Below are 19,764 nucleotides of genomic sequence, written 5' to 3' on the forward strand. Positions count from 1 at the left end.
TCCTTCTGCTAGTCACCCTCAGCCACTTGCTTCTCCACTATAGCTTTTTTCTCAAATCCCCAGAATCAGAAAACCTAGTTGAACAAAGTCTTGAAGAACTTCGGCCTTTTCAGGTCTCAAAGGGAGGTGACTAACAGGGGACTTCGGAGGTTTGAGATAATGAACCAGATTGGAGGATGAAGTCTAAAGCACTGCCTTATATTTGCAGGTCAAATGCTCACAGGTCCACGGTTCAAATTGTTCAGCTTAGAACAGATGTCAGGATGTTCCCCATGGGTATAATGAGCTTCTTAGTAGCAATGTGGAGGCAAAGAAATTCCAGAAAAATTTTGGAAAATTAAGACTGGTAGGGTTGACAGGACATAACCACAGGTTTGCTCTGAATGATGAGCTACGATGGCCTGAATGGACTTTCTTACCTACGTTGTCCAGAGGGTCAGATTCATTTGTGGCACACAAGGAGACCATTCAGCCCATCCAGACCATGATGTCTTCCCCCAATCCAGTCAGTCCCACTTGCCTGCTCGATCCCCACAGCCATGCAAGTTTATTTCCTTGAAGTGCCCATCCAATTTAATTTTGAAATCTGAGTGTTTCCACTTATACCACAATTGTAGGCATCGGGTAATTACCACTCACGACATAGAGAAGTTCTTCATCACAACTTCCCCTTGCACAAAATCTTAAATCTGTGTCCCCCTGATCCTTATACTATCAGTGAGAACAGTCTTTGATTACCTTATCCAAGCAGATCATAATCTTGCACAATTCTATCAAATTCCTTTCAATCCCTTTGCTCCGAGAACAATTCCAGCTTTTCCCTCATTAGCAATCTAATTAAGCTTACTACCCTTGGTCTGTGATCAAATTTAACATAGAAACTATATAATTCATTGTTCAATTGTGTTCAGATATATTGCACTGCCTTATTCCTTCAAGTTTCCAACATACAATAATTACCATCAGAAAAAATGCTATGCATTTTCTCCCAGTACTGTTGCAGTTACTTTCACCTCATGTAGTCCAATAACTACCCAAAATGGATATTTTAATTTTTTTTAAAAAAGGATAGGAAAGAAAAGTTTAACTTGGGTAAAAAAAAAATTCTCATGACCAATCCACCAGTGCAAATAAATAGATTCTCCTGGACACAATCAGACATTTGCACAGAACAAACGCATCAGCATTGTTCCAGCACAGTCTTGCTCAAGTGTCTTTTGTGGGGTTGCAATACACAACACAATAAAATGAGTGATACAAGATTAGGGAAGAAGATAGAGAGAAAGGAAGGTAGAAGAACAACACTGAATAAATGCAAATCAACACAATGATGTTTCGATTTTAAAAAAACAAGAAGGTTATTAGTGTCAAATAAACTGTTCCCTTTTTCATTCAATCTCCTTTCCACTTAGGAACAAAACAGTTGTCTCCCAATTCATTTGTAATGTCTGGTTGAAATACCATCCCCACTAACCTATTGCATAGCTTTTGCACTTTGCATGAAAATGTTCCACTGAAAGCTCTTCCTTATGCTCAACTGCCTTCTTTCAGAGGCAATATCCATTCTATGAATAGCATGTGACAAAACAGGTGGATATATGTCAATCAAGTGTGATTCTCTAAAGTAGAGAGAAAGTAGGGAAATGAAACTGGAATATATATCCAACTGAAGAACACTACTGGAACAGGGTCAAATGACATTTTTTCGTTGGCGAATCAAAGTATAAAACTGACCAGTGTGCTGTATATTTCACAGGAGCACAAAAGGTCAACTCACCCTATTTTCTGATCTAATTCCATTATTTTATCCTACAGAACAGTCAAATACCAGAGCCTTGTCCAAAGGTGTGTGGGTTAGGTTGACTGGCCATGCTCAGTTGCCCCTTAGTGTCAGGGGGACTAGCAGGGTAAATATGTGGGGTTACGGGAATAGGGTCTGGGTGGGATTGTCAGTGGAGCAGGCTCAATAGGCAAAGAGGTGGATTTTGCTGTGACTTGCCAGCTACTCATTCCACCATTAACAAAGTGGCTTACAGGCAGACAGCCTACTGCCTGAAACATTCAGCACATGGAATATAAACATAACATCTCCTGTTGAAGATGTTAGGGGTAAGTTTTTCACTCAGAAGGTGGTGGGTGCGTGGAATCGGCTGCCGGTCGTGGTGGTGGAGGTGGTGGATTCGATAGGGTCTTTTAAGAGACTTTTGGATAAGTTCATGGAAGTTAGTAAGATAAAGAGTTATAGGTAAGCCTCGTAGGTAGGGACACGTTCGGCGCAACTTGTGGGCCAAAGGGCCTGTTTGTGCTGTAGCTTTTCTATGTTCTATGTTCTAAAACTGTATATTCATCACCAGAGTAGTGTTTGTGTTTTCTTTAATACATATAAAAGTCTCGTGGAAGCACAACATATGACCAAACAAAAGTGTCAAAGTGCATGATGATATGGTTCAAAAAGTGAAGTGTTCTCAATTCCTAATGTTCCGGAGCTCAGCAACTTTAGACTTGTGACTTTTCACCTCCACCTTAGCACCCCACCACCTTTTTATAAACCATACGTGTTTTGTTCCTATGTAAAACCCTTCCTTCCCCACCATACCATCTGTGACTTGTTCTTAAGTTTTGCTACATCTTCATTCTAATCTCTCCCAGCTCCCACTGATCATTGTTCCAGCTGTTCCACCGTTCTTATACGGTATACAATCCATCAAACATTAGCTCTGAAGAAGAGTCAAATGGACTCAAAACTTTAACTGCTTTTTCTCCTTTCAGATGCTGCCAGATCTGCTGGGTTTTTCCAGCATCCACAATATTTTGCTTTTATAATATTGTTCTTATACATGTTGATTGACTTGACAGTGCCCACAAAGAAAACAAAGGGGGGGGGGTAAATATATATCTACCTTGCTCAATTTGACAGGACAGTTGTTAGAACTTTCAGATTTGTAAGGATTGTGAATGATTATGTTTTCACCAATTTTCCCTTCGCTACTGTAGCAGAGTTCTCTATATTCTTCAATCTTTTCATTTATCTGCTTCAGAGAGAACATGCAGAAAGCAGATTTATCAGGAGAGGCTGACTTTGGGTTATCTCTGTTAAACACAGCAAAGAGCACTTTATCCGCCGGAGTTACGGTTCCGTAGACTCCTGAACTGTTCATATACTCAGCGAGCTTTTCTCCAGGATTGGTGATGTAAGCAGCCTGCACAAAATTACAATCATCACATTCCAGGACCATTTCGATATAGGAATAGTAATTGGTATCAACAGTGCAAATACGTGATACGTAGGTTTTAGATTTCTGATTCAATCCATCTGTTCGAGAAAAAATGAAATAAACAAAGATGCCATCTTCAAATGCAAACTTAAAGTCATGTCGATACTGTGCAGAGTCTGGTTTCACAGCCGAAGAATCCTGAACAAGCACAAACAATTGGTTCTGTTTCTCTCGCGAGAGTGTTCTGGTGCTCGTTATTGCATTTGCATAACTTTCAAAACTCTTTCCAACAAAAATCACCCGCATGGATTGCCCAGTTTTGTCGGTTATATTAGTTATGAGGCCCACATTCGACTTATTACTCGCAACAAAGGTAACCTCTCCACCGTCCACCTTTTCATACAGGACTTGATTGATGTTATCCAGCTGCAATATTGAGCAAATTCCTTTATATATACTTCCACATATTACAAGTCTATTCATATCTTTATCTATTAGAAGGAGTTTATTGTAATTCGGAGTTGGTGCTTGATTGGGACAGTTTGAAATTCTTATTGGTGGCAAACAGTCCGGACCATCCAGTTTTGGGCCCGTTTCTTTCATCACTTGCTGGTGGAGGTCTGACTTTAGCTGATAGAGGAAATTCACCGCCCCAACATACACTTTCCCAGTGGTGTCATCCACAGCCAAACATAGCAGGTTGGTGGTGCTGGTAAATTCATCATATCCTTCAGTTCCAGGTGTAAAGCTGATGTAAAAGACTGCAAATGCACAGAACATCCAAGTCCAAGGTGACATTTCCAAAACCGAACTATAAAGAAAAACACAAAATATAAATACAAATACAAATTAATACACAACTATTTCTTTCTAAGTTTATGAAATAATTCAGTTTGCATGTTTACTCATCTTAAAATTGATTGAATTGTTGAATGTGTCCAATGACAGATCTGAAAACAGTGATCATGACAAGGCAAACACCTTATTTTGAGGTGGTGCATAAAAATATCAGGGAACTAGCAAGTAACTCAACTCTTGAAGTCTACTCATTTCCAAATAAAATCACCACAAGTTAGTTACACTAAATAATTTTTGCCCCCAAATGATGCAAAGCAAAACACCAAAATGCTCACGTATCCACTATTCAACTCAGACCTGCGGACCTCCAAAGAAACTATTCTCTGTTCCAGGATCCATTGCACCCCATTATTTGATTACCTTAGTCTGCACCTTTCTTTATAAACCTCTAAAATGCATTTGCCTCTACTACCCCAGGTTACATTAACAGATTTTATCCATTGTGACACTCGTATGCCTTTAATAATTTTTTTTTTTTAAAATCATGCCCTCTGCAGTTAAGTAGCTTTGGCTTTTTTCATTGTTGCTGAGCAACAATGAAAATCCTTTTATTGCTGTTTCAATGATTTAATGGGGTTTTGTTTATTCTTACTCTGGACCTCTGATACTTTCCAAGATTTTTCAAATGATCCTGCATTCTTAGGGGGAAGAATGATCGACAGGTTAGGTGACAGAAGTTCTTTCATTTTCAGTTCTTAGTTTAGGTGGTGTTTGGAAATCAGACTGAAAAGCAGTGCTTCTCTCCCCTCTCTGGTATTGTAAGTTCTGCTGGTTATCTGGAAGCAAGGCTTCTCGCCTTCCTGGAGTGAAAATTCTGCTGTTGGTGGTTTGCTAGTTAGTACCTGGAGCCTCTCGGTCTCTCTCTCTCTCTCTCCCTGGTGTTTTGCGAACCTGTTCTGAGTTCAAGCTGGTCTGTGTGCGTATCAAGAGAACTGCAGCATCCAGCCAAAGGACCAAATGCAGTCACAAGTGATCTGGATAGGTAAGGGCAAGTTGCTTCAAATTATATCTGAATAACTTTACAGTTAACTTCCACTCGTCTCTTCTCATTTATAAAACCTTACAATCCGTTTTGTCTCTTGCTGGTCCACTCGTTATCTTTTCTCTTTCTTGATTAGCCTCATGGTCCTCCTTTGCTGAATTCTCAAATCCTCCTAATCCTCTTTTTGGCCACATTATAAATCTCTTTCTCTGATCTAATACTATCTTCAGATCCTCATTAGCGACAGTTGCACCACTTTTTCTGTGGGTTTATGTGCCTGCATATTTGATTCAAATTATGTATTAATTCTTTAAGTCCCAGCCATAGCTTGTCCGTCATCATATTTTTTAATACTTTCCTAATCTACCTTCGCCAACTTGCCCCTTATACTTGCGTAGTTTGATTATATTGGAGACTTGGGGCAGAATTCTCCCAAAATTGCAGTGTTTAATTAGGTGAGAAAAGCTGTGAGAAACTTGTCAGCTTCAGATGCCTTTTTGCGTCTACTTAAGCGGCACCTCGTGCAATTTCGGAGTGCTGATGTGGATCACAAAGCCAGCTGGAGGGGCGGGCCAAAACACACCAACATGCTGCAAAGCCGGGATTCCGAGATTTTTTTTAAAAGGGCACCCTGATCAAAATTAAATTCAAGTACACACCCCCCCCGCCCAGCATGCAAACGTTGGGAACTTTCTCCCCTCACCAGCCATCCCCCCCTCCCCACATATCAGCAGCAGCACTACCCCCCCCACCTTCACAGGGTCTGTTCCCCACCCCCACCTCCAGCAACAGGGCGACACCCCTCCCAAGGATCACACACTGCGTCTCCTTCACAAGCACTGGGTGGTCCCAACACAACACAGGTACCCCCAAAAGCATCACCCCCCCCCCACACACACACCTTCAATGGGGCTCCCCAGAGTGCTCACCCATGGTAGTGCCAGAGGGCAGTGCCAGACCACTGCCCAACTACGTCCCACACCATCCAGAGGCTATACCTTATAGTGTGCCCCTCAGTGTGGTCATCACGACTGGTTTATGTTTTTGAAAATCAGTAATGATTTGAGCTGACATGACATTCGCTGCGCAAGGGGCAGGATGAGGCGCAGGGGGATGTTAGTGTCAAGGGCAAGGCATGTTTCCCAGCAGTGGAATGGGCGAGCCCTGCAAAAGCTCGTGTACCATGGTCGAATTGGAAGATCCCTTTGGCGACTATTTGTTCCCGAACCTTGGTCACTTTGCAATTGTGTTCAAATGCATTAATTCCACCTGTAATGCCCTAAGTTAGATTCATGATACATCATGTTGAGGTAAGTATGGAGAAGAATAGCTCCCTATTGTTCTGTTTTTATTGGGATGTCCAAAATATTAAAAGAAAATATAGTACAATAAAAAAGCAGCAATGCAGAAAACTCCCAATGCCTGGCTCTATGGAAAATCAAACTGCTGCTTTAACATTTTCAAAATATTGAGTCGACAAGTTAACACATGGCATTGAATCAACAGAATAACAGAATCCACTTGATTTGTGAACAATGCCAAATGGGAGGAGACAAAATATTTCTAGGATCAGTGCTCCTTCTGCCTACATTGTTTACTCTAATTTTATATAGTCCCTGATCAATCACAAAAGTTATCACATGTTATTCAGCAGTAGTCCAGACAGGATATAATGTAAAAGGGATAATCTAACTATTTTTTAAAAATGTAAATCTCACCGATTCTTAAATCGCACAATGCGATTATGTGAATCTAAATTTCCTTTTTTTAACCAAGTAGCCTTGTGGAAACCTCAAAAGGTTTCTAGCTTGACACCAAGACTAAAATGAGCAAAGTCAGGAACTTTGTATACAATCAGAATCTCTACAGTGCAGAAGAGGCCATTCGGCCCATTGAGTCTGCACTGACTCTGTCAGAGCATCTTACCCAGGCTCTCTACCCCACCCAATCCCCAAAACCTCATACGTTTACCATGGCTAATCCTCCTAATCTACACATCTTGGGACACTAAGGGGCAATTTACCATGGCCAATCCACCTAACCTGCACCTCTTTGGCCTGTGGGAGGAAACTGGAGCACAGACATTGGGGGGGGGAGAGAGAGAGAGAGAGAGAGAGAAGAGTGCAAACCACACAGCCACCCAAGGCTGGGATTGAACCCGGGTCCCTGGCACAGTGACGCAGCAGTGCTAACTACCGTGTCACTGATTTATGCTGAGCAAAATCATCATACCAGGATTTAACATTTCTGCATCTTCTTCTGTTGGTTTAGAGAGGCACTTTAAAAATAAAAAAATCAGATACTAGATCTGAATTCCAATCTACATTTAGGTAGTAAATGATCCTAGACAGGAAAAACAAATACCTAGCGAGGGATGCTGCATACATTTAATAATCTCTGAATCAAATTTACTGCATAGCTTCCAGAAGGCCGGTTTGGATTTAGATGTGATGCACACCTTCCCCTCTCCCCTTACCTCATGCTCATTAAAAGCTGACCCTAGGAACGCTCACTTCTTTCATGTGAAGAACAGGCAAGTGCACCTTTCCAAGGTTCATCTCTTTCAAGGGAGGTGGGAAAAACAGCGAGATTGGAAGAGAACTTGAAAACCAAAGGGGGCAAAGTCTGTGATGTATGATTTCTATTGAAGTGAATGACGTACGTGACAAGTCTTTCAAGCAACTACCAGCACTTTATTTTAATGAAGACAGTTCTACAAGAATATATTTTTATAATATCCTGCTTTCAGAGCATGAAGTATTAAATGCTGTGAACGATTATACATTTTTCACATTTGAAAAATCGAGTAGTTTTGCATTGAGGAGGAAGTATACCGCTCCATATTTTTTTAAAAATGCAACTGCAAATTGTTTCACTGCTGATTTGCCTAAAACTTGTCCAACAAGCTCACTTCAAATCAGATGCCAACTGTTTTTTAATTTTGTGCATTCATGAGGGGAATAAATGCAGGTGTTGGGCTTTGCTGATTCATAACTAGAAGACCCAATGGTATATAGCACAGAGTCAGAAAATGAGGCACCACAGGCAATTTATATTACCTCCTTCTTCCATGTCAGAAACAATACAGGCTTTTGCAAATAAAAGCTGCAGCAAATGTACCATTTTATTCATTGAAACATGGAACGATACAGGACAAAAGGATCCTGTTGTGCTTCTCCAGTTAGTCCCACTTAGCTGCTCTTTCCCAAGAACCCTGCAAATGTTTCCCCATCACTATTTATCTGATTTATTTTTTAAAGTTGCTGCTTAAAGACATGGAACTTGTCAACATTGATGGAGTACACCCAAGTCAGAGAGACTTGGGTGTACTCGAGCAAGCTAACAAAAGATAGCATGCAGGTACAACAAGCAATTCAGAAAGCAAATGTTATGTTGGCCTTTATTACAAGGGGACCAGGACACAAGAATAAATAAGTCTTATTACAATTGTACTTTGGTGGGACCACATCCGAAATACAGTGTGCAATTTTGCTCTCCATATTTAAGGAAGGATGTACTTGCATTGGAGACAGTACAGCAAGGTTCACTAACTTGGTCCTTAGATGAAAGGGTTGTCCTATGATGAGAGGTTGTGTAAATTGGATCACTTTCTGTGGAGGTTTGAAGAATGAAAGGTGATCTCATTGAAACATTCAAGATTATGAAGCTGTTACAATCTCCATAGAGATGATTAATGGGTTATACAGAAATTCAAACTTCTAATTATTAGCTGAAGAAATGGCGTCAATATTTCACATTTCTATTTTCAAGTAGAAAATAACAATTTTCTTTTCACAGAATCACATGGTGCAGAAAAGGCTGTTCAGCCCATCGAGTCTGCACCAACATGTGCGAAACACCTGACCATCTACCCAATCCCATTTACCAGCACTTGGCCTTGAATGTTAGGATGGTAAAAAAAATACAGGCACTGGAAGTGACAATGACACACCCATCCCTGTCCATCACCAAAAGTGCCCTGGTAGCAAAACTACTGAGAACTGGTTGAGCCCTAACGGACATTAGACTGAATCTGTATCCAGGTAGAAAATGTTTTCAATTTTGTATTCATGCTGGCCACCTTCCATTTTGATCCCATGAATTTCAATTTGATAACAAGTAAACATCAACGATACTATTCATTAAACTCCCTCCTCCTCCTCAGTACTTCAAAATCAACCGAGTTAATCAAACAGTGTATGTCTTTTACAAGTCTGTATCAACTCTCACTTTTTCCAAGTGACAATTAATTACGCCTCAAATTGTCTCCAAATTCCCTCACTAAAGGTAGTAAAGCAGACTAGTCTATAGTTGCTGTAATGACTTTAACAAGGCCCACGATGTGGACCTCTTAGAATATAAGCTCCATGATTACAGCAACAACGGTTTGTCCCAGCAGGGAGCACTGCCTCTGTACAGGGTAAGAAGTTTAACAACACCAGGTTAAAGTCCAACAGGTTTATTTGGTAGCAAAAGCCACACAAGCTTTCGAGGCTCTGAGCCCCTTCTTCAGGTGAGTGGGAATTCTGTTCACAAACAGAACTTATAAGACACAGACTCAATTTACATGAATAATGGTTGGAATGCGAATACTTACAACTAATCCAGTCTTTAAGAAACAAAACAATGGGAGTGGAGAGAGCATCAAGACAGGCTAAAAAGATGTGTATTGTCTCCAGACAAGACAGCCAGTGGAACTCTGCAGGTCCACGCAACTGTGGGAGTTACAAATAGTGTGACATAAATTCTGATTCTAGGATCGCATGATAAAGACTCAGGAGGAAAAAAGCAGAAATATTTATGTGAAATAGTGTGACATAAACCCAATATCCCGGTTGAGGCCGTCCTTGTGTGTGCGGAACCTGGCTATCAGTTTCTGCTCAGCGACTCTGCGCTGTCGTGTGTCGCGAAGGCCGCCTTGGAGAACGCTTACCCGAATATCAGAGGCCGAATGCCCGTGACCGCTGAAGTGCTCCCCAACAGGAAGAGAACAGTCTTGCCTGGTGATTGTCGAGCGGTGTTCATTCATCCGTTGTCGCAGCGTCTGCATAGTTTTGGGGAAACTAGTTTTGGGGAAACTATAAACTATGCAGACGCTGCGACAACGGATGAATGAACACCGCTCGACAATCACCAGGCAAGACTGTTCTCTTCCTGTTGGGGAGCACTTCAGCGGTCACGGGCATTCGGCCTCTGATATTCGGGTAAGCGTTCTCCAAGGCGGCCTTCGCGACACACGACAGCGCAGAGTCGCTGAGCAGAAACTGATAGCCAGGTTCCGCACACACAAGGACGGCCTCAACCGGGATATTGGGTTTATGTCACACTATTTCACATAAATATTTCTGCTTTTTTCCTCCTGAGTCTTTATCATGCGATCCTAGAATCAGAATTTATGTCACACTATTTGTAACTCCCACAGTTGCGTGGACCTGCAGAGTTCCACTGGCTGTCTTGTCTGGAGACAATACACATCTTTTTAGCCTGTCTTGATGCTCTCTCCACTCCCATTGTTTTGTTTCTTAAAGACTGGATTAGTTGTAAGTATTCGCATTCCAACCATTATTCATGTAAATTGAGTCTGTGTCTTATAAGTTCTGTTTGTGAACAGAATTCCCACTCACCTGAAGAAGGGGCTCAGAGCCTCGAAAGCTTGTGTGGCTTTTGCTACCAAATAAACCTGTTGGACTTTAACCTGGTGTTGTTAAACTTCTTACTGTGTTTACCCCAGTCCAACGCCGGCATCTCCACATCTGTACAGGGTACAGAGTGTCAGGGTTATTGGCACTCCAGATTTATACTCTGTACGAGGAAATACCTATCTTGAGTGTTGTTGACTGTATAAATATAAATCTAAATTTGGTGAAGGGACATCGGCCTCGGAGGAGTTATTTCAGTTGCTGTGTTTATATACCCCTTTTTTGAACTTCTTACTTTCTTTTCTATTCTCCAAACTACTCACCCTGCAAGGCATCAGACTCACTGTCAGCCAGTAAACACTTAAATTCTGTACTGGTTTTGCAATTTGATTTCAATACTTTGTCATGAAATGTGGCAATTAATTAATAAACTGTTGAATGATAAATTTCCAGCTAGGTTGAGCATTTATTACAGAACCATATACAATCCATTAGCACACAAAGCAACACAAGCATTATAGAGTGGCTCACAAATTACTGACCATATCCTACTCATATTTCTCAGCAAGGTGAAACACAATTTAACAATAAGTATAGTGAAACATTCAAACTACAAGTTTCAGCAGACAGTGCTAAAATGGAGGTAAAGCTATTTTGAAGTAAAAATGCCAGAAAAGGTGTAATACTGATGTCACCGGACTAGTAACGAAAGGCCCAGAAAAATATTCAGAACATGAGTTCAAATCCCAACACAGCATATGGTGGAACTTTTAAAAATTCAACTAATAAATCTGGAACTTAGAAAGCAAGTCTGCAAAAGTGACCAGGAAACCATCATCAAAAAGTCAGTTCTCTGTCTATTACTCTTAATTTTTATTAACAACCTTTTCCATTCCGTTTAAGGATCTGGAATGTTCTACCCAAAAGGATGGTGGAAGCCAATTCCATAAATAATTTTAAAAGGGGTGCTGGACAGGTAATTGAAGACAAGGAAATTTATAGGCTTATGGATTAAAAAAAGTGGGAACCTAGAACTAAACAAAACTGACTTTCCAAAAAGCCAGCATAAACATGGGAAGCTAAACAGCTCTGCGTGCTCAGGTTTGCAGTTGAGGGTTGGTGGGGCCATAATATTCCTTGTATGTACCCGGAGGAAACCCACGCAGATACAGGGAGAATGTGCAAACTCCACACAGTCACCCAAGGCCGCAATTGAACCCGGGTCCCTGGAGCCGAGAGGCAGCAGTGCTAACCACTGTGCCACCATGCCACCCTCAGCCAGCAACCTATAGAGGACCTTAAGTGGCCAATTAATGGTCACTTAAAGACCATTTGCCCAGGGTGGGAAAGGGCGGTGTTTCCATCAACATTTCAACATGGGGCATCCCCTCCCTTCCAAAGCAGGTGCTCCCTCTCCCCACTCTCCTCCAAACCCCAATTAGATTGGCCAGCAGCTGTCTCAGGTGAAGCAGGACTTTTTCCCAAGTGAGGGAGCATTGAATTTTGTCAGAAATGACAAACACAAGGGGTCACAAGTTCCAGGTAAGGGGGGCAAGGTTCAATACAGATATGCGGGGGATGTTTTTTTTTACACAGAGGGTGGTGGGGGCCTGGAATGCACTACCAAGCAAGGTGGTTGAGGCAGACACGCTAGGATCATTTAAGACTTATCCAGATAGCCACATGAACAGACTGGGAATAGAGGGATACAAACGGATGGTCGAGTTAGGAACACATGATCGGTGCAGGCTTGGAGGGCCGAAGGGCCTGTTCCTGTGCTGTATTGTTTTGTTCTTTGAATGACTGGGTGCAGTTAGTATCAGCAGAGATGCGTTCTTCACCAACTCTTTGCGTGGCAGGTCGGAAGACCCTATTATTTGATCAATCCTGGTCCGTTATTCTATGACTACCAAGGGGAGTGCCCCATTGTTGGAGATGCCATATTTCTAGTGAGAGCAGAGGATGGCACTGTCTTTCTGCTCGGATGGATATAAAAAACCACTCTCTGGATGTCCTTCTCAACATCCATCCCTCAGAATAGATATAATGGTAATGCATTTGATTTGCTTTTTCTGGGAGTTCACTTTATGCAAACTGGCTGCCACATTTGCCGACACAAGAACAGTGACTACACAACAAATGTAATTCTTTGGAAAGTGTTTTGGAACAATGAGGATGTGATTCAGTTCTAAATAAATGCAGTATTTACAGAAAGGAGAAGAAAAGCTGACAGTGAAGTGAATATAAAAGTAGTTCAAGTGATAGGAATATGGGGGGGCAGAAAACACAAATGTCTTTTGAAAATTTGACGTTATTTATTTTATAGGTTATTTTCACTGGCACAAAGCTAACCCAATATCTGATTGGCTTTTTGTGACAACAGCTGCAACATATCAAAAAATATGCCTTCCTAAATCACACTCCTCTCGGGTCCATTTAAAAAGGAGCTGTTGCTGCTGGAAAATTATTGGCACAACATCCCAATTTTGTTTATAAATACACATTACAGATATCATTCGTCTTTCAAATTGGCAGTCGCATGACAAGGCAGGCAAATTATTACAACGTACAAACGACAGAATGATACCAGCTACACGTGCACGCGCACACCACAAATGGCAACCTCCATTTTAAGTTATTCTTGGTCTTCAAATCACATTGGTGGTGTGCTTTCCTTCCATGCTAAACAGTTGAGTATTATCTGGTGGTGCTCCCAAATATGATGCATAAAAATAATAGGCTGTATTGGTCATTAGTCTTTCAAGTCTCAATCAGAGGCCAATAGTTTTCTTCCACCACCACCCCATTTTCCACTACAAGTATTGAGCCAAGGATAATGAGTTTATCTACAGCACCTCCTACAATTAGCCATAATTCACGTGGGATGTTGAGCAAACAACATTTCGAGGAGTGAAGAGAAGTGAACAACAGATTCAATTCATCACTTAGGAACAAAGCGATGGCATTAATTAATGTTCACGACAATCACTTGTTTACATTGGGTTATTTCCATGTTAAATATTCCAATTTAACTCATTCAACTTGACTTGCATCTCTTGGAATAGTTTGGCACTCATTGTAAATGAAGTTATCCAGACTCTCAATTCAACTGAGATTTGCCATTCTTATCAATCATGAAGGTTTCATCTTAAAGTCAAGCTTGCTTCATATTCACTTAAAGCAAAGCAAAAACAAGTAGATAAAAAGAATCAGACCCCTGTGAAAGTGATTTCCACATGGGAGAGAGCATAGACCAGACATTGAATCTACAGTTCCCACCCCTACCATTTATTATTCGGAATTCGTTAATGGGTTCTTTGTCATCCAAAAGCTTTAGAAAACATACACCAGCAGTTCACAGCCTCTGTTCATTGAACTCTATTTTTAGATGTCTGGCAGAAATAAGCTGCCTCCAACTGCTCGTCAAATTGATACATCAACAGATGATGATTATCATTAAATTACAAACTAATTCTGATATAAAACATGGAAAATTCACGTGACATTACCTCGGTTACCGTTGATGCTGTCCTGGAATTAAAATCAACCTCCTGCCTGACTCTGGTCAGCACAGAGAACGCTGAAGATTATGGAATGGTTCCATCACATTGTTTTCTTGTGAATATCACTATACCACACCCTCCAACTGTCTTTCCCTCATCTTCAGGGTGTGGAGATGTCCCCTGACACATTTTGCCATCTGAAACAGATGGGCAGCCCCAGTGAAGGCTGTACTTCAGGAAGTCACAAGTAGGCTTACATTCACACTGCAATGAAATTACTGTGAAAATCCTCTACTCGCCACATTCCAGCATCTGTGCGGGTACACGGAGGGAGAATTTAGCATGGCCAATTCACCTAATTCCTCCCACAGTCCAAAGACTGTGGGAGGAATTAACCAGAGCACCCAGAAGAAACCCACGCAGGCACAGGGAGAACATGCAAACTCCACACAGTGACCCAAGTCGGGGATCCAACCCGGGTCCCTGGCACTGTGAGGCAGCAGTGCTAATCACTGTGCCACCGTGCTAGCCCAGTGACACTTTCGGACAGTCAAAAATGATCTGGAATTGTCGAACCACATCTTTTGCTACTCCTCCTACTGGTCATGACTCTATCCAGCTAGTGATTTGAGCTCTCCTGGAAGCAGTAGAAAAAGAAGATTCCTAAAGGTGTACAACTGTGATCATTAGTGCACTTGTACATCAATTGTAGAATAAAGCAATTGTAATCAGGAAGTACGGAGATAGCAATTATTGGGAGGATGGGCCAGGGATAAGCACTCTGCTTCATCCAGCCCTCAAGATACACTGTAAAGAACTTCCCTGCTGGATATGGGCTTTTATTCCCTCCTTTAGCTGCATGAGACCTAGGCCCATAGAGATTAAATTGGTAAGTCAGTGAAACAAAAAGATAAGGCATGCAGCCTCAAGAACTTGTTTAAATAAAGGACCCAACTTCAACATCTTGTTGGAACTAGAAGTAGGCAGGTTTGCGATTTTAAACCTGCCACCTGCTCCTTTTCCTGCTTGCTGGGAGTTAAAATCTCCCAGGTTTTCGTTTTGTTAAAAATATTTTAGACATTAATCTGCAGTGTGGGAAAATTAACATAACAACAACATAATAACATAAGAAATAGGAGCAGGAGTAGGCCATCTAGCCCCTCGAGCCTGCCCCGCCATTCAATAAGATCATGGCTGATCTGATAGTGGTTTAGTTCCACTTACCCGCCCGCTCCCCATAACCCTTAATTCCCTTAGTGATCAGAAATCTATCTACCTGTGACTTAAACTATTTAACGAGGTAGCCTCCACTGCTTCAATGGGCAGAGAATTCCAGAGATTCACTACCCTCTGAGAGAAGAAGTTCCTCCTCAACTCTGTCCTAAACTGACTCCCCCTTATTTTGAGGCTGTGTCCTCTAGTTCTTGTTTCCTTTCTAAGTGGAAAGAATCTCTCTGCCTCTACCTTGTCTCGCCCCTTCATTATCTTATATGTCTCTATAAGATCTCCCCTCAGCCTTCTAAACTCCAACGAGTACAGGCCCAGTCTACTCAATCTCTCCTCATAAGCTAACCCCCTCATCTCCAGTATCAACCTGGTGAACCTTCTCTGTACCCCCTCCAAGACCAATATATCCTTTCGCAAATAAGGGGACCAAAATTGCACACACTACTCCAGTTGCGGCCTCACCAGTACCTTGTACAATTGCAGCAAGACCTCCCTGCTTTTATACTCCATCCCCTTCGCGATAAAGGCCAACATTCCATTTGCCTTCTTGATCACCTGCTGCACCTGCAAACTGAGTTTTTGCGATTCATGCACAAGGACCCCCAGGTCCCTCTGCACAGTAGCATGTTGTAATTTTTCACCATTTAAATAATAGTCCATTTTACTATTATTCCTTCCAAAGTGGATAACCTCACACTTGTCAACGTTATACTCCATCTGCCAGATCCTCGCCCCCTCACTCAGCCTATCCAAATCTCTCTGCAGACTTTCCGCATCCTCCACGCAATTCGCTTTCCCACTCATCTTTGTGTCATCCGCAAACTTTGTTACCCTAAACTCGGTCCCATCCTCCAGACTGTATGTATATGGTAAACAGTTGAGGCCCCAGCACTGATCCCTGCGGCACGCCACTAGTCACCAACTGCCAACCAGAAAAGCACCCATTTATTCTAACTCTCTGCTTCCTGTTAGATAGCCAATCCTCAATCTACACTAACACTTTACCCCCAACTCCTTGTACCTTAACCTTCTGCAGCAACCTTTTGTGAGGCACCTTATCGAATGCTTTCTGGAAATCCAAAAACACCACATCCACTGGTTCCCCTCTGTCAACTGCACTTGTTACATCTTCATAAAAATCCAGTAAATTCGTCAAACACGACTTTCCCTTCATGAATCCATGCTGTGTCTGCTTGATCGAACCATTTTTTTCCAGGTGTCCTGCTATTTCTTCTTTAATGATGGATTCCAGCAATTTCCCAACTGCGGACATTAAGCTAACCAGCCTGTAGTTTCCCGCCTTTTGTCTACCTCCTTTTTTAAACAGTGGCGTCACATTAGCTGTTTTCCAATCAGCCAGCACTTTCCCAGAGTCCAGCAAATTTTGATAAATTACAACCAACGCATCCGCTATTACTTCTGCCATTTCTTTCAGTACCCTGGAATGCATTCCATCTGGGCCCGGGGATTGTCTACCTTTAGTCCCATTAGCCTACCAAGCACTAGCTCTTTAGTAATAGTAATCGTTTTAAGGACCTCACCCCCTACAGTCCCACAACCATCAATTTTCGGTAAGCTATTTGTGTCCTCTATCGTGAAGACCGACACAAAAAACTTGTTTAAGGCCTCGGCCATTTCCTCGTTTCCCATTATTAAATCCCCCTTCTCGTCTTCTAAGGGTCCAACATTTACTTTAGCTACTCTTTTCCTTTTTATATATTTGTAAAAACTTTTACTATCAGTTTTTATATTTTGTGCTAGTTTAGTTTCATAATCTATCTTTCCTTTCTTTATCGCTTTCTTAGTAGTTCTTCGTTGTTTTTTAAAGCTTTCCCAATCTTCTAATTCCCCACTAGTTTTGGCCACTCTGTACGCATCGGTTTTTAATTTAATACTCTCCTTTATTTCCTTAGTTATCCACGGCTGGTTATCCCTTTTCTTACATTCCTTTTTTATCACAGGAATATATTTTTGCTGAGTACTGAGAAAAATCTCCTTAAAAATCCGCCACTGTTGCTCAGCTGTCCTACCAACTAGTCTGCGCTCCCAGTCTACATGAGCCAATTCTGCCCTCATCCTATTGTACTCCCCTCTGTTCAAGCAGAGGACACTGGTTTGGGACCCTACTTTCTCACCCTCCATTTGTATTAGAAATTCAACCATATTGTGACCACTCATTCCAAGAGGATCCCTCACAAGTAGATCATTAATTTTACTTGTCTCATTACACAGGACCAGATCCAAGATAACTCGCTCCCTCGTAGGTTCTGTAACATACTGTTTGAGGAAACTATCCCGACAGCATTCTAAGAACTCTTCCTCAAGTCCACCGCGTCCGACTCGAGTCAACCAATCAATATGCAGGTTAAAATCCCCCATGATTATTGCTGTTCCGTTTTTGCACTCATCCATTATTTGCTTGTTTATAGCCCGACTCACCTCAAAGTTATTATTTGGGGGCCTATAGACCACACCCACCAGTGACTTTCTCCCCTTACTATTCCTTATCTCCACCCACAACAATTCCACATTCTGCTCCTTCGAGCCTATGTCGTCTCTCACTACCGCCCTGATGTTATCTTTAATTAACAGAGCTACCCCACCTCCTTTTCCTTCCTGTTTATCCTTCCGAAATGTCTGATACCCCTGGATATTCAGTTCCCAGTCCTGGTCACCCTGCAACCACGTTTCTGTAATGGCCACTAGATCATACCCATTTGTACTGATTTGTGCCATCAACTCATTCACTTTGTTTCGAATGCTACGTGCATTCAGGTAAAGTGTCTTTATGCTAGCCTTTATATGGACCCGATTTGTTAGTGCATTCTTTTGACTGCACGCTCTGCCCCTACCTGTCGCAAACTGGTTATCCTTCCCCAGACCATCTCCTTGCACTGCGTTGACCACCTCCCTTCTTGTGGCAAACGCCACCTTTTTTACTCTGCCAAGCCCTTGACTCCTTTAACTAGATGAATGTCCTCATCATAAACCTGTACTCGTACCCTCTCCTTTACCTTTGATCTTGTAATTCCCCTTCGCCACGTGCCAATTTAAAGTAAGTGATGCATTTGTATTTCTACTTGCAAGGGGGTTGCATCCACACGCTGACTGTGCGAACCAGCCCCACACGATACAAGAAGTTTGAGAGGCGCCATTTCCTTCCTGGTTACAGAACACAAATCCTGTCTTTCAAAAATTCATTTATGGGAACGTGAGCGTCACAAACTGGACCAGGATTCATTGCCCGTTTCTGCACCCCATTTCAGACAGCTTTTTGAGAGACAACCAGTGTGTCCAAGTTTAAAGTTTAGAAAATCTCCTTGTCACCTGTTCGAGTAGACCGAGGGAGAATTTAGCATGGCCAAAGCACCTAACCAGCACGTTTTTTGGACTGTGGGAGGATACCGGAGCACTCTGAGCAAACCCATGCAGACACCTAAAAGGACATTAGTGAACCAGATGGATTTTTATAACAATTGACAATGGTTATTAGACTTTTAATTTCAGGTTTTCAATGAATTCAACTTTCACCATCTGCCTTAGAGGGGTGGGGCGGGTGGGGGCGCGGGGAGAGAAGAGAAGATTCGAGCCTGGGTCCCCCCGATCCTGCTCTGTGTCACTAGTCCAGTGTCAATACCACTGCTTCCTTCTAGTGGAAAACCACATGTTCAATCATGTTTAAAAAATAATTTCAAGGGGACTAAATGTGCCATCATCAATCTCCATTCTTTCAGCTTCGGGGGTCTGTGCAAATCCAGATTAATGGGATGAACATCACTTTTTAAAAGGACCTATGTTAGTTTAGGCAACTAACTCTCAGTGTATGACACTGGTAACATATGCTGAAAATGAACATGTGATCCATTTAATTAAAATACATGCGATGATACTGAACCTTTAAGAAATGTTTTTTTTTTAAAAGTCTGTTCTAACTGGTGCTGCTGGGTTTGTAACCGGCATTCTGTGTTGTTACTGCAGCAGCATAATTGCTCCTAATTGCTAGAATGCTTGCTTTAATCTGCACTAATCTGTTTAACACAGATATCAGAAGGACATATTTTACACAGAGGGTGGTGGGGGCCTGGAATGCGCTGCCAGGCGAGGTGGTGGAGGCGGACACACTGGGAACGTTTAAGACTTATCTAGATAGCCATATGAACGGAGTGGGAATGGAGGGATACAAAAGAATGGTCTAGTTTGGACCAGGGAGCGGCACGGGCTTGGAGGGCCGAAGGGCCTGTTCCTGTGCTGTATTGTTCTTTGTTCTTTGTAATGCTGTTCTGTCATTTTTAGTTTTCCCCTGGGATTTTGCAGTATTTGACTTGATTGGGTTGATTGAC

General features: G+C 42.0%; 1 protein-coding gene across 4 annotated transcripts in view; it reads right to left on the bottom strand.

The window, feature by feature from the left end:
- LOC144507995 (plexin-B2-like) overlaps positions 1-19,764 on the bottom strand; it is a 236,305-nt gene that overhangs the window by 72,636 nt on the left and 143,905 nt on the right. For all 4 annotated transcript variants that reach the window (XM_078235685.1, XM_078235683.1, XM_078235684.1 and 1 more), the window contains one exon: positions 2,901-4,026. In XM_078235685.1, coding sequence (XP_078091811.1) covers positions 2,901-4,013 — 1,113 coding nt within the window. In that variant the 5' untranslated portion in view covers positions 4,014-4,026. The remainder of the gene's footprint in view (positions 1-2,900; positions 4,027-19,764) is intronic.

The sequence above is a fragment of the Mustelus asterias genome, chromosome 19 (assembly GCF_964213995.1).
Source record: "Mustelus asterias chromosome 19, sMusAst1.hap1.1, whole genome shotgun sequence".
Taxonomy (NCBI): Eukaryota; Metazoa; Chordata; class Chondrichthyes; order Carcharhiniformes; family Triakidae; genus Mustelus; species Mustelus asterias.